A 12999-nucleotide genomic window follows, 5' to 3' on the forward strand; every position below is an offset into this window, starting at 1 on the left:
AGCCAATGCCTTAAGGCATGTGAAATAAAAATTTGCTGTAAGATCGGAGAGGTCCTATATCCTCACTTGTGAAAACAGAGTATGTCAGAGATGGAAGCTTCTTCAGTATAAATAGCCACAGTAGAAAGTTAGCTACTTGGAGAATTGATGCCTTCTGAGGAGAAATGTGTTCTTGCTACACCACTGTGAGAAAATTCTGCGCTTATCCTCATACGCTTTCAAAGTGGTGGGTCTTCTCACCCATGCGATTCCCTCCATCAATTGTTGTGAGAACTGTTTGTTCTTCAAGACTTCTTTCATGTGATCCACAGATGCATGTTCAAAAGATCTGAGTTTGGATGAAACTTCAGTCACTAAGGTTACCTGATCAGTTGAGAAAATGCCACATTTTTCCTTAGAATTTCCAGTACAAGGTTTACCAAGTCGTTCACCAATGGTTTTTCCCACTTGAGGCAAGTAATCATGATGAGTCATTGGAATTAAGTGTAGGCATCCAAACCATTCCATGCTATGGAAGAAGTGTAGACTGCAAAGGCTTCAGATCAGAGACAAAGGCAGTAGAAGTTTTGCATCCCACCATGCTGCAAATAAATCCATCAGTGGTCAATCACAGCAGGTTGTTGTTGTTGTTGTAGGGTTTAAAGCCACTTTTCAGCACACGATAGTCTATACATGGCGGCCAGTATTAATGGTGGAGGAAGAACCCAGGGAATCCCCAGAAAGAACCACCAACTCTCGAGAAGCTACTGGCAAGATTTCTCACATACCCACATTGGCTAAATCCCAATCCCAGCAGGTATAAGTATGACTGAAAACCTAGGGATGAAGCAACCTTTGTTTGTATTAGTTAATTCCTTTGGAACAGCAAGTCCACTGATACATTTAGTATGCCAGAAATATGACAAACTTGCATGTGGATTTGTCACTGATGACAATACCTTTGAACAATAAAAACTTGGCTTTAGAGGCCATGGATTTGGTTTCTATTTGCCTTGTGAGATAATTCACCACAGCAAAGAATGAGAATGCCCTTTGCATTAAGTCTCCAATTCCATCACTGCAATACATTCAGTATGGTATTCATCTCTCAGATTTTGATAAACAATAGCTGGTCCAGAGTGTGCCACACTCTGACGGATGCCTGAAATGATGGAAGATGTGCACCCCAGTCCATTGTGCTTGTATCCATATTAATCATTACTTCTGAAGGTTGGACCTGCAAGAAGATACACATGAGCAAAAAGTTTAGGATCTCGCATTTGTTGAGATGGGACTTCATATGACTGCAGACAGGTATTGTTTGTTCCAATGTGATAACAGTATCAGATGTAATGGTTGGATCACAATGAAGTCCCCTGATACAATGAATAGACCCAGCTGGGTAAGGAATTCTTTGGCTGAAAGATTATTCTTTGCAATAACTCTCCCGAGGATTTTTCCTCGTTGATAAGTAATCCAAAGCTGCAGAGTGTAACAATGGATTTCATGTCTTGATTTAAAATATAACTCACCCACTGTTTTTTAAGTACATCGTCTAGGCTGGGTGTCCAAGATGTGGAGATGAACCTAAAGTAAGACACTACTCTGTCCATAGTTCTTGTGAAGAAGCAAGGACTGAAGTTGTGACCAAAAAGCAAGTGCCCTGAAGTGGTAAACTGTATGACTGAGGGCAAAGACTTTTGAATGGAACATGTAGATAAGCATCTTGGAGACCTATATTTATAGAAGTCTGCTCCTGAATGGCATCTAAAGCCCACCTTGGTGGTTCCATTTTCAACCATAGTGTCCATATGAAACAATGAGAACACTTTGGTCTGTGACTAGTTAAAGAGTGCTGCTGAACTTTGTGACCAAGAACAGTCTTGAATAAAACCCTGGTGATTTTGTTTTGTGAACAACCTTCAAAACCCTTTCCTGGAGAAAAATGTTTATTTCCAACGAAGGAATGGGTCCAACTGTAGCTGAAGGGTATCCTGGATAACAGAGGACAGGAACTGAATGTGAAATGACTCATCAGATAGATGTATCATCATCATCACAAATTTATTCCAATTCAACAGCAAAGAAGAGAACTCTCCACCCACCAGGATATCTGATATGAGTGGTGTGGGAATGTGTAAAATAAAATTCTTCATCGACAGAAATGGGGATGAAAATGATCTGCTTCTTTCTCCTTCCTGTTTTACACTTGTCAGGAATTGTGGCCTTCCATGTGTAACGGATCTATAGGACTGCTTCTCTGTCTGATGTGTCCTGGGGAGTGACCATTCTATTCCTTTTATCTCTCTCCTAAAAAAATCTCCTCAGTCTCTGACACTGTGCCTGGGATTTATTTTGTGTGACCTCATTATGTGCTTCCTCCACCCAGCCACTGAAGAGGAAGCTAGAAGAAAATGAAAATCTCAGCTTGGTTCTGTGGCGGTCTTTTAATACTAGTGCATTCGTGAGACAAATTCTTACTAGAAAATAGCCAATAAGACTAAGTCCAACTTTGAGCATATAACAACAATTCAGGAAAAACCTGTGTGTGTCACTGAAGGACTTCCATGTTTAGATGCATTAACAAAGAAATGGGCACAACCATAATACATGAATGGATCAAAGAAAGTATAAAGACTTCCATTTATCTATCACAATAATATTTTAATGCACACAAAGCACAAATGTCTCAGTTGAAAATCAACCCTGGTTAGAAAAAATGTCTCAAAGTCAGATGCATACAACACTAGATCAAAAAAATTTCAGACCAGTCAGACTGGCTTTAGTTACCTCATCTACTTCAATCACTGCAATATGAAGCTATAGAAAAAGGATAAATAATTCTGAAGAAATCTCCCACTTGGATTGCCATTATGTACCTTATGTACCATGTAAAAATGAGTAAAATAGTATTAAAAAATGAGTAAAATGAGAAAAAATAAGTGACTAAAGCAAGATAATACTGCTTCCATACTGTTATCTATTACTTTTTGGCCAGAATTTTCTAACTCTAAGATCATCCAGGAAGTGGAGTTACACTGCAAGAAGAATAATTTTCATCTCTGAAATTAATAAGACTTTGTTTGATGATGATGATGATGCCATAATGATGTAGGACTAAAAGAAAATCAATCCTACTAATGGCTTCTGTCTTTGATGTTTCCGCTTCTTTTTTCTTGCCTCCTCCAAAGAATCCACCAAACCATCCTGATTCCTTCTTCTCCAGGGCTCTCTTGGCACCAAGTTTAGCAGCCTAAAATATATACAAGTACTAAAGACTGCACTTCTAACAACCACAAGTCTAAGAGGACATATACATAAATGATCTTGCACGACTGTTCATAAAAATGAAATTCATAAAGCACATTAAAACATATCTCATGTCAAAATCTATTTGCAGTGATATATTGTATTATTTAACAAGTACTAAAGACTGCACTTCTAAGAACCACAAGTCTAACTGGATACATATACAGATAAGATCTTGTATGACTGTTCATAAAAATGAATTTCATAAAGCACACTAAATCATGTCATATGCCAAAAGTTGCTTGATGGAGTGTTATATTGTATTATTCAAGAAGTAATCAAGACTGCACTTGTAACATCTACAAGTCAAAGATTCTCTGTATCATATAATTACTTGTTATTCTGCACTGTGATGTTGCTTTGCATCAGGTCAAAGACAAACATATAATTGTAATGAACGCAAGATATGTTATTAAGATGTCTGCATTATGAAGGAATCAACCTTGCTTTAGCAAATGTCTGGAGATAAAGATTTGGAGATTTCTGTCTGAATTAGAGGAAAAAATATCTCTATCATACCATTTTAAATGCCAATCTGTTTATAATAAATACTATTAAATTGTCACAATACGTTAATCATGATCATGTTCCTCTGTGCATCAGCAAATAAACTGTCTTTCGATGGTAACTTTTATGTTAATTATAAGTTTTAACATCAAACATTCATTCTATTTCATTTAGAAGACAATTATAGTCTAATAAATTATGAATATATTGAGTGCAGTTTGTTAAGATCATAGTCACCAAGAAACAATGCATGCAAATTTTTGTCTAAACAATACAGAAAGTAGGTGTCTTACAGAGAACAAAAATGCTGTATGAAATTTACTTTTCTAATGCAAGAAAGTCAACAGCTGAATATCAGTAGATAAGTGACAAAACTGATATGAGTGACTTTCACAGCTCACAATGGTCAAATTAATACGAGTTACTTTCATAGCTCACCATGGCCAAATTAACACAAGTTACTTTCATAGCTCACCATGGCCAAATTAACATGAGTTACTTTCATAGCTCACCATGGCCAAATTAATATGAGTTACTTTCATAGCTCACCATGGTCAAATTAACATGAGTTACTTTCATAGCTCACCATGGCCAAATTAACACGAGTTACTTTCATAGTTCACCATGGCCAAATTAATATGAGTTACTTTCATAGCTCACCATGGTCAAATTAACATGAGTTACTTTCATAGCTCGCTATGGCCAAATTAACATGAGTTACTTTCATAGCTCGCCATTGTCAAATTAATGAGTTACTTTCATAGCTCACTATGGCCAAATTAACATGAGTTACTTTCATAGCTCTCCATTGTTAAATTAATGAGTTACTTTCATAGCTCACCACGGCCAAATTAACATGAGTCACTTTCATAGTTTGCCATGGTCAAATTAATGAGTTACTTTCACAGCTCACCATGGTCAAATTAACAAGACTTTCATAGCTCACCATGGTCAAATTAACATGAGACACTTTCATAACTCACCATGGCCAAATTAACACGAGTTACTTTCACAGCTCACTATCACCAAATTATCACATACCTCAATGGACAAATTAATACAATTTACTTTCACTGCTCCCCTTAGCCAAACAGACAAGTTCCTTTCATAGCTCACCTTGACCAAATTAACAAACTTTAACCATACTGTCCTGCACTACAAATGCACATTAAAGTTTGGTTAAAGAATGTTACAAATGTTACTATAACTGCAATTTTGTATATCTGACCTCTGACCCCTAACCCTAATGGAAAGGCACTCTCAATGAAGGCCGCCACACAGGTACAATCTGCACCAAGTACGGTGAATTTCAACCTAACTGTTTAGGAAGTGATATATTTGCAATCCCCAATATGCTATTATAAAAAGATGGATGAAGCCTATTACACTTTTCTTGATACTATTTATAAAAGTTTGTGAATAGGTTTTGATCTACTGCATTTGCTTTGAACTGCTGCCATCAAAGACCCTGACCTACCATCATATAATGTATCATCAGAGACCCTGACCTACAATCATATGATGTGTCATCAGAGACCCTGACCTACCATCATATGATGTGTCATCAGAGACCCTGACCTACAATCATATGATGTGCCATCAGAGTCCCTGACCTACAATCATATGATGTGTCATCAGAGACCCTGACCTACAATCATATGATGTGCCATCAGAGACCCTGACCTACAATCATATGATGTGTCATCAGAGTCCCTGACCTACAATCATATGATGTGCCATCAGATACCCTGGCCTACCATCATACCATGTGCCATCAGAGACCCTAACCTACAATCATATGATCTGCCATCAGAGACCCTGACCTACCATCATATGATGTGCCATCAGATACCATGGTCTACCATCATATGATGTGCCATCAGATACTATGGCCTACCATCGCATGATGTGCCATCAGATACCATGGTCTACCATCATATCATGTGCCATCAGATACCCTGGTCTACCATCATATCATGTGCCATCAGATGCCCTGGTCTACCATCATACCATGTGCCATCAGATGCCCTGGTCTACCATCATACCATGTGCCATCAGATGCCCTGGTCTACCATCATACCATGTGCCATCAGATAACAGTTTAACCTGCTCATTATAATGACAATGTATGCCTTATGGAACAGCCATTTGGGATGCTATATGGAACAGCCAGTTGGGATGCCATATGGAACAGCCAGTTGAAATGCCATATGGAACATCTAGTTGGGATGCCATATGGAACAGCCAGTTGCCATGCCATATGGAACAGCAGTTGGGATGCCATATGGAACAGCCAGTTGGGATGCTATATGGAACAGCCAGTTGGGATGCCACATTGAACAGCTAGTTGGGATGCCATGTGTAACAGCCAGTTGGGATGCCATGTGTAACAGCCAGTTGGGATGCCATATGAAACAGCCAGTTGGCATGCCATATGGAACAGCTAGTTGGGATGCCATGTGTAACAGCCAGTTGGGATGCCATGTGTAACAGCCAGTTGGGATGCCATATGGAACAGCCAGCTGGCATGCCATATGGAACAGCCAGTTGGGATGCCATATGGAACAGCTAGTTGGGATGCCATATGGAACAGCTAGTTGGCATCTATACTGTTCACAGTTAATGTCTTGAGTAAATATGGTAAAGTATATTACAGGATTGAAAGATAAAATATACAGTTCCATACCTCTACTTCTGCCTGCTGCCGGATGACTGTGATGTTGAAAACATCCAAGTACTTCTCACATTCCTGTGGCATAAAGGAACAATAATTAATTAACAAACTTCGTATGTGAATAGTGCACATGAGAACCAAACAAGAGAACATGTTTTGTAAAATAAGAGAATCATCCAAACTAAACAAGATATCATCATCTTCTTTTTCACTTTTATTACTTATCTAGATCAAGGTATGAATGGTACAAATCTGTCATTATAATATTCTTCATGTCTTCTCATAGGTCAGGGATTCTTTTTCAACAGGAAAGTGAAAATACAGCCCAGTCTCAATGATATGAACATGTCAGGGAGATGTGAAAGTGGTTCAGATAATCTGGAATATAGATCATACTGCTTTTGCAACTGAGTCTGAGTTTGAGATTTTATGTCAACCGAGTCTGAGGTGGAGATTTTATGCCAATCGAGTCTGAGTTTGAGATTTTATGCCAATCGAGTCTGAGTTTGAGATTTTATGTCAACCAACTGCAAAAGAATTAAATCTGAATGGCCATTTTTACTTGCTGCAAGTCAACACTCGATCACAAGATTCAAGTTTTCAGATTTCCAGGCCACAAATCCCCAAGCTCCTCTTACCTACCACAAGCTTTCAGTTGAATGTTTATTTTTCTGTATTCCAATGAACTACACACAAAGCCTGCACTGTTTGGTTTACTATGTAATATCATCTGAAGTGCTAACCTTAACTCTTAGCTGGTTATGAGATGGCCTACCACCTTGGCCAAGTTTACAATATGAAGTGCTAACCTTAATGCTATGCTGGTTATGAGATGGCCTGCCACCTTGGCCAAGTTTACTATATGAAGTGCTAACCGTAACACTACGCTGGTTATGAGATCGCCTGCCACCTTGTCCAAGTTTACCATACAAAGTGCTAACCTTAACACTAAGCTGGTTATGGGATGGTCTGCCACCTTGGCCAAGTTTACTATATAACATGTACAAATTCAAGCTATTATAACTATGTATCTTGTCTCTGATTTGGCAAATCATCAACTGCGACTATTTATATATGATATTTGGGGTACACAGTTTTACTAACCAAATATTCAAATAATTAATGTCAGACTAACTGAGGCAATACAATAGTTCAAACAGGTTTTATCTTTACTGGGCATTTTCTTTTGATCCATCTCTGACCAATTAGTGGTTCTGAAATTAGTTCTAAGCCCCACCCCTGATCAAATTCATCAGAAAATATTTCTATTGCATCAAAACTTATATACCTTCAAATCAGGATAAACTAATTATCATATCTGAGACAGCAACAATAACTTCTGAGTAATTTTTGCTCCAAGTTAATATATCTTCCTATATTACAGTCAAGTCTGTAGAAGCAAATCCTTCAAGGCAACTACGCAACATCATATAATTACCTGCACCAAGTCTAGGCCAATAGCTCTCCTGTTGGGATGGGGTAATAAGACAAGGAAATCCAAGGTGAATTTTGATTGACATGTTGGAACTAGGAAATAACTAAACAATGCAGCACTCCAATGTTTTGTTTTCAATTTAAACTTTATAGAAACCTGGTGCTAGGAAAACTAAGGACTCCAAGCATACTGGCTTCTTTCGTAGGAAAAGGCAGAGACAAGAAAGATTAATAGATGAATTCTGATATTACTATTCCATTGTACTGAATTACATAATTGTAAATTGTACATAATTGAAAATTGTACTAAATACTATTCTAATGCACTTAACTACATAATAGAATAAATATAGTAACACGAATCTTAAAAGGAGGCCCTAAACATAATCCACATTTCAACTGAAATCTATGAAAGCAGTCGAACAGCATTAGACCTATGCTGATCAAAAATTAAATTTATTTAACAAGGTTCATAAACTTCATTTGGAATGAGCAAAGTGTAAGATTCATTTTATCACATGACAAAAAATAGATTTTATTTGATGAAACCACAGAACAATGTAATGAAATGACTCGACTGTTAGGAATTTGCCTTGCATGATGTCATGATGTCATTTGTAGCCTGAGGTGTCAAGATGTGTCACAGAGAAAAATTATCTTATGGGTATATCAACCTAAATAATACAAAGGCCATGGGATATGTGTATATTTACCAAACTAATATAGTTATCATGTGATATAGGTATATTAACCTAAATAAAATAGTAGTCACATGTATTAACCTAAAAGAACACCATAGTCATATAATATAGGTAATATATTACCCCATATAATACAGTAGTCACATGATGTGGGTATATTACCCCATATAATACAGTAGTCACATGATGTGGGAATATTACCCCATATAATACAGTAGTCACATGATGTGGGAATATTACTCCATATAATACAGTAGTCACATGATGTGGGTATATTACCTCATATAAAACAGTAGTCACATGATGTGGGTATATTACCCCAAATAATACAGTAGTCACATGATGTGGGAATATTACGCCATCTAATACTGTAGTCACATGTTGTGGGTATACTACCCCATATAATACTGTAGTCACATGATGTGGGTATATTACCCCATATAATACTGTAGTTATCTGATATGGGTAGAATACCTCAAATAACACAGCAGTTATGTGATATGGATATATTAACATAAATAACATAAGTGTTATGAGATATGGATACATTATCACAAATAACAGCAGTTACATGATATGGGTATATTACCCCCAACTAACAGTAGTTATGTGATATGGGTATATTAACCCCAACTAACAGTAGTTATGTGATATGGGTATATTAACCCCAACTAACAGTAGTTATGTGATATGGGTATATTACCCCCAACTTACAGTAGTTATGTTGTTGCTGTAGTTGTTGTAGGGTTTAACGCCACTTTTCAGCACAAGATAGGCCATACATGGCGGCCAGTATTAATGGTGGAGGAAGAACCCAGAAAAACCCCAGAAAGAACCACCGACCCACGAGAAGCAACTGGCAAGCTTTCTCACATAACCACATTAGCCGAATCCGAGACTCGAACTGACACAGACAGAGGTGAGATGGCAGTGATCCGTAACGGTGTGCACTTTAAACCACTCGGCCACTCGGGGCCCCCAGTAGTTATGTGATATGGGTATATTACCCCCAACTAACAGTAGTTATGTGATATGGGTATATTACCCTACAGTAGTTATGTGATATGGGTATATTACCCCCAACTAACAGTAGTTATGTGATATGGGTATATTAACCCAAACTAACAGTAGTTATGTGATATGGGTATATTAACCCCAACTAACAGTAGTTATGTGATATGGGTATATTAACCCCAACTAACAGTAGTTATGTGATATGGGTATATTACCCCCAAATTACAGTAGTTATGTGATATGGGTATATTACCCCCAACTAACAGTAGTTATGTGATATGGGTATATTACCCTACAGTAGTTATGTGATATGGGTATATTACCCCCAACTAACAGTAGTTATGTGATATGTATATATTACCCCCAATAACAGTAGTTGTTAGATATTAACCTAAATAACACAGGAGCAACATGATAAAGAAAAATACTTAGAAAATTACATCAAGGGTAGCCTGGAGATCGGTTGCCACCTTCTTGCTGTCCAGCTTCTTGACATAGGCCTCTTTGTAGCGGTGTTTCATTGTGCGATGTTTCTTGATGTGATCCCATGACCACATTTTTCTGCGCCTGCGTACTGTCTCCTCCAAGATACTGGCATAGGAATAATGCCACCTACAGGAATAGAAGTATTTACATTTGTTATATGATCCAATTTTTGTTCCTGTGCATTGGGATTGAAATCATGAAAGAAGTTGTGTGCATATTTATTTCACTGTTTGGAGTTTCTTCCCCATAGAACTATTTGAGTACTATTAAAAGATATGGAAATTAATGATAATTATAAACAAAAGAACCTGTAGGTACAAAATGATCAGCTGACTGCAAACTGTATTAACCCAGAAATGCTGTCACATAATGCATGGGAAGATCACTGTCTACACTGTTTTATTCGAGTCATAAACAATTATTTTTATAAGAAAAACAAACAGACACTAATTGTTTAGCACTTCAAACACTATATCCTTTTATTAATTAATTTTTAGGTGAATGATTGAAAAAGATGTATTCATGAATCTCAAAGACATGTAATGTAAACAACACAACTGTTCCAAACAATGTGTCCCCCATCAACACCCATTCATCATTTGTATGGTCTGGATGTAACGAGGGATTTTTTTTACAAATCGAATAGTCAGCTTGCCCCAAGTAAGCAGACTGGAAAATTGAATTTGCCCCAAAAATGGTCAGGTAGAAAATGGTATTCTCTACCTTTCCAATTAAAAAAGTTCAAATATTACTGCAGTTTTAATTATACATCCAGGATGAAAACAAGAAAATAAGTCCATCAATCAAGTCAAACATTTATCAATGATTTCAATCTATCATGTTCTTCTGTTGTGTGTTATGTCCACTAACATGTCTGCTTCCAATCCCAATTATCATCTAATCATCTTGAAATGGCCAACATGCATCATGTTTGAAGAGCCGACACTTTGTAATTGAGAACACTTAATTTTATCTATTTAACTGATTGCAAAAATTCACCCCACCCCACCCCGCAATACTGATTACCTCTATAGACAAACACTATATGCGACCACTATGTCTACTTTGGCACAACAACAGCAATTCATGACATGTACATTAGCCTGGTTTACGGACTGTAACATCTATCACCGGTAGCAACAATTTTTTTTTTAAAATTCCTTTTATGTTTGTTTTTTATCAGAACAATCATTACTAATCAAGTGGTCATTGTAACAACTGATTACATATAAGTCAGTGGTGTCTGTTCTCAAGATACAATCGATAGGGATGCCAGCTCCTATGATATGGCCGAAAAGCAGGCTAAGTACAGGAATAATCAGTCTGGTTCCCTGCTTTTTATGCTCCCTGCATACAGGAGAACAAGGCAGGGAGCATACAAAGCAGAGAACCAGACTTATTACTTTCAAACTTACAATTCCGCCATAGCAACAAAAATGTTTGCTGGTAATTTCTTTCATGTTAATGCTGCCATGTTAGTTTTCTCTTGCACTGAAATGACGTGTAAGTGAAAATAATACAAGGGTAGCATACCAGTACTTGAACCAAACAGAGTGACACATCCAGCAGTAGCCAAATAAGATGACACATCTAGCATCTAACCAAATATCCAAATAAAATAGCACATCTAGCAGTAGCCAAATAAGATGACACATCTAGCATGTACCCAAATATCCAAATAAAATAGCATATCCAGCATGTAATCAAATAGGATGACACATCTAGCATGTACCCAAATATCCAAATAAAATAGCACACCCAGCATGTAACGAAATAGGATGACACATCTAGCATGTATCCAAATATCGAAATAAAATAGCACATCCAGCATGTAATCAAATAGGATGACACATCTAGCATGTACCCAAATATCCAAATAAAATAGCACATCCAGCATGTAATCAAATAGGATGACACATCTAGCATGTACCCAAATATCCAAATAAAATAGCATATCCAGCATGTAATCAAATAGGATGACACATCTAGCATGTACCCAAATATCCAAATAAAATAGCATATTCAGCATGTAATTAAATAGGATGACACATCTAGCATGTACCCAAATATCCAAATAAAATAGCACATCCAGCATGTAACGAAATAGGATGACACATCCAGCAGGTAACCAAACAGAATGACTCATCTTGCATCTAACCAAATATCCAAATAAAATAGCATGTCAAGCCTGTAACCAAATAAAATGACTCATCTAGCATCTAACTAAATAGAATGACACATCTAGCAGGTAACCAACCAGAATGACTCATCTAGCATCTAACCAAACAGAATGACACATCTAGCAGGTAACCAAACAGAATGACTCATCTTGCATCTAACCAAACAGAATGACACATCCAGCATGTAATCAAACAGAACAACTCATCTTGCATATATCCAAACAGAATGATACATACAGCATGTAACCAAATACAGACCTACCAACCCTAATAAGACCTTATCAGTAAGGCAGCTGATTTTTTCTGTAAGCTGAACCCGTTTTCAGTAAGGTGTAATAAAATGTCATGTGCTGCAATAGTCAATCTGGAAAACATGCATTTAAAAGTCTAAAAGTATGCTTCGAGACTGAACGGCCACAGTAAAGAATGTTTTCAACTCAAACGTTTGTAAAGCTTCCCTGAACCTTAATTAACTCCATTAAACACTGCAATTCCAAACCCTATGGAGCTCAATGGGTTTTTGATATATCTCAACTTGACGTAATCCTTAAAAAAAATTAATGTTGGCCATGGCATGCAATTGTCTTTCCCACCATAAAACATACTCAAACCAATACATTATGTTCATTAAATGTAATTGTTGCCCTTGCAGACTTTTTTCCCAAGAGTATGAATATTCCCTTTTATTCTTCTTTACAATTAAAACTTTCTTTAA

At 37.0% G+C, this 12999-nt stretch overlaps 1 protein-coding gene across 6 annotated transcripts in view; it reads right to left on the reverse strand.

Moving 5' to 3' along the window:
• The window catches only part of LOC149792919 (intermembrane lipid transfer protein VPS13A-like), a 345749-nt gene that overhangs the window by 273968 nt on the left and 58782 nt on the right, over nt 1-12999 (reverse strand). For all 6 annotated transcript variants that reach the window (XM_089966749.1, XM_089966747.1, XM_089966746.1 and 3 more), the window contains 3 exons: nt 10059-10230; nt 6482-6544; nt 3118-3232 (listed from right to left, as the gene is read on the reverse strand). In XM_089966749.1, coding sequence (XP_089822875.1) covers nt 3118-3232; nt 6482-6544; nt 10059-10230 — 350 coding nt within the window. The remainder of the gene's footprint in view (nt 1-3117; nt 3233-6481; nt 6545-10058; nt 10231-12999) is intronic.

The sequence above is a fragment of the Sinohyriopsis cumingii genome, chromosome 8, assembly GCF_028554795.1.
Source record: "Sinohyriopsis cumingii isolate HCF-2022 chromosome 8, ASM2855479v2, whole genome shotgun sequence".
NCBI lineage: Eukaryota > Metazoa > Mollusca > Bivalvia > Unionida > Unionidae > Sinohyriopsis > Sinohyriopsis cumingii.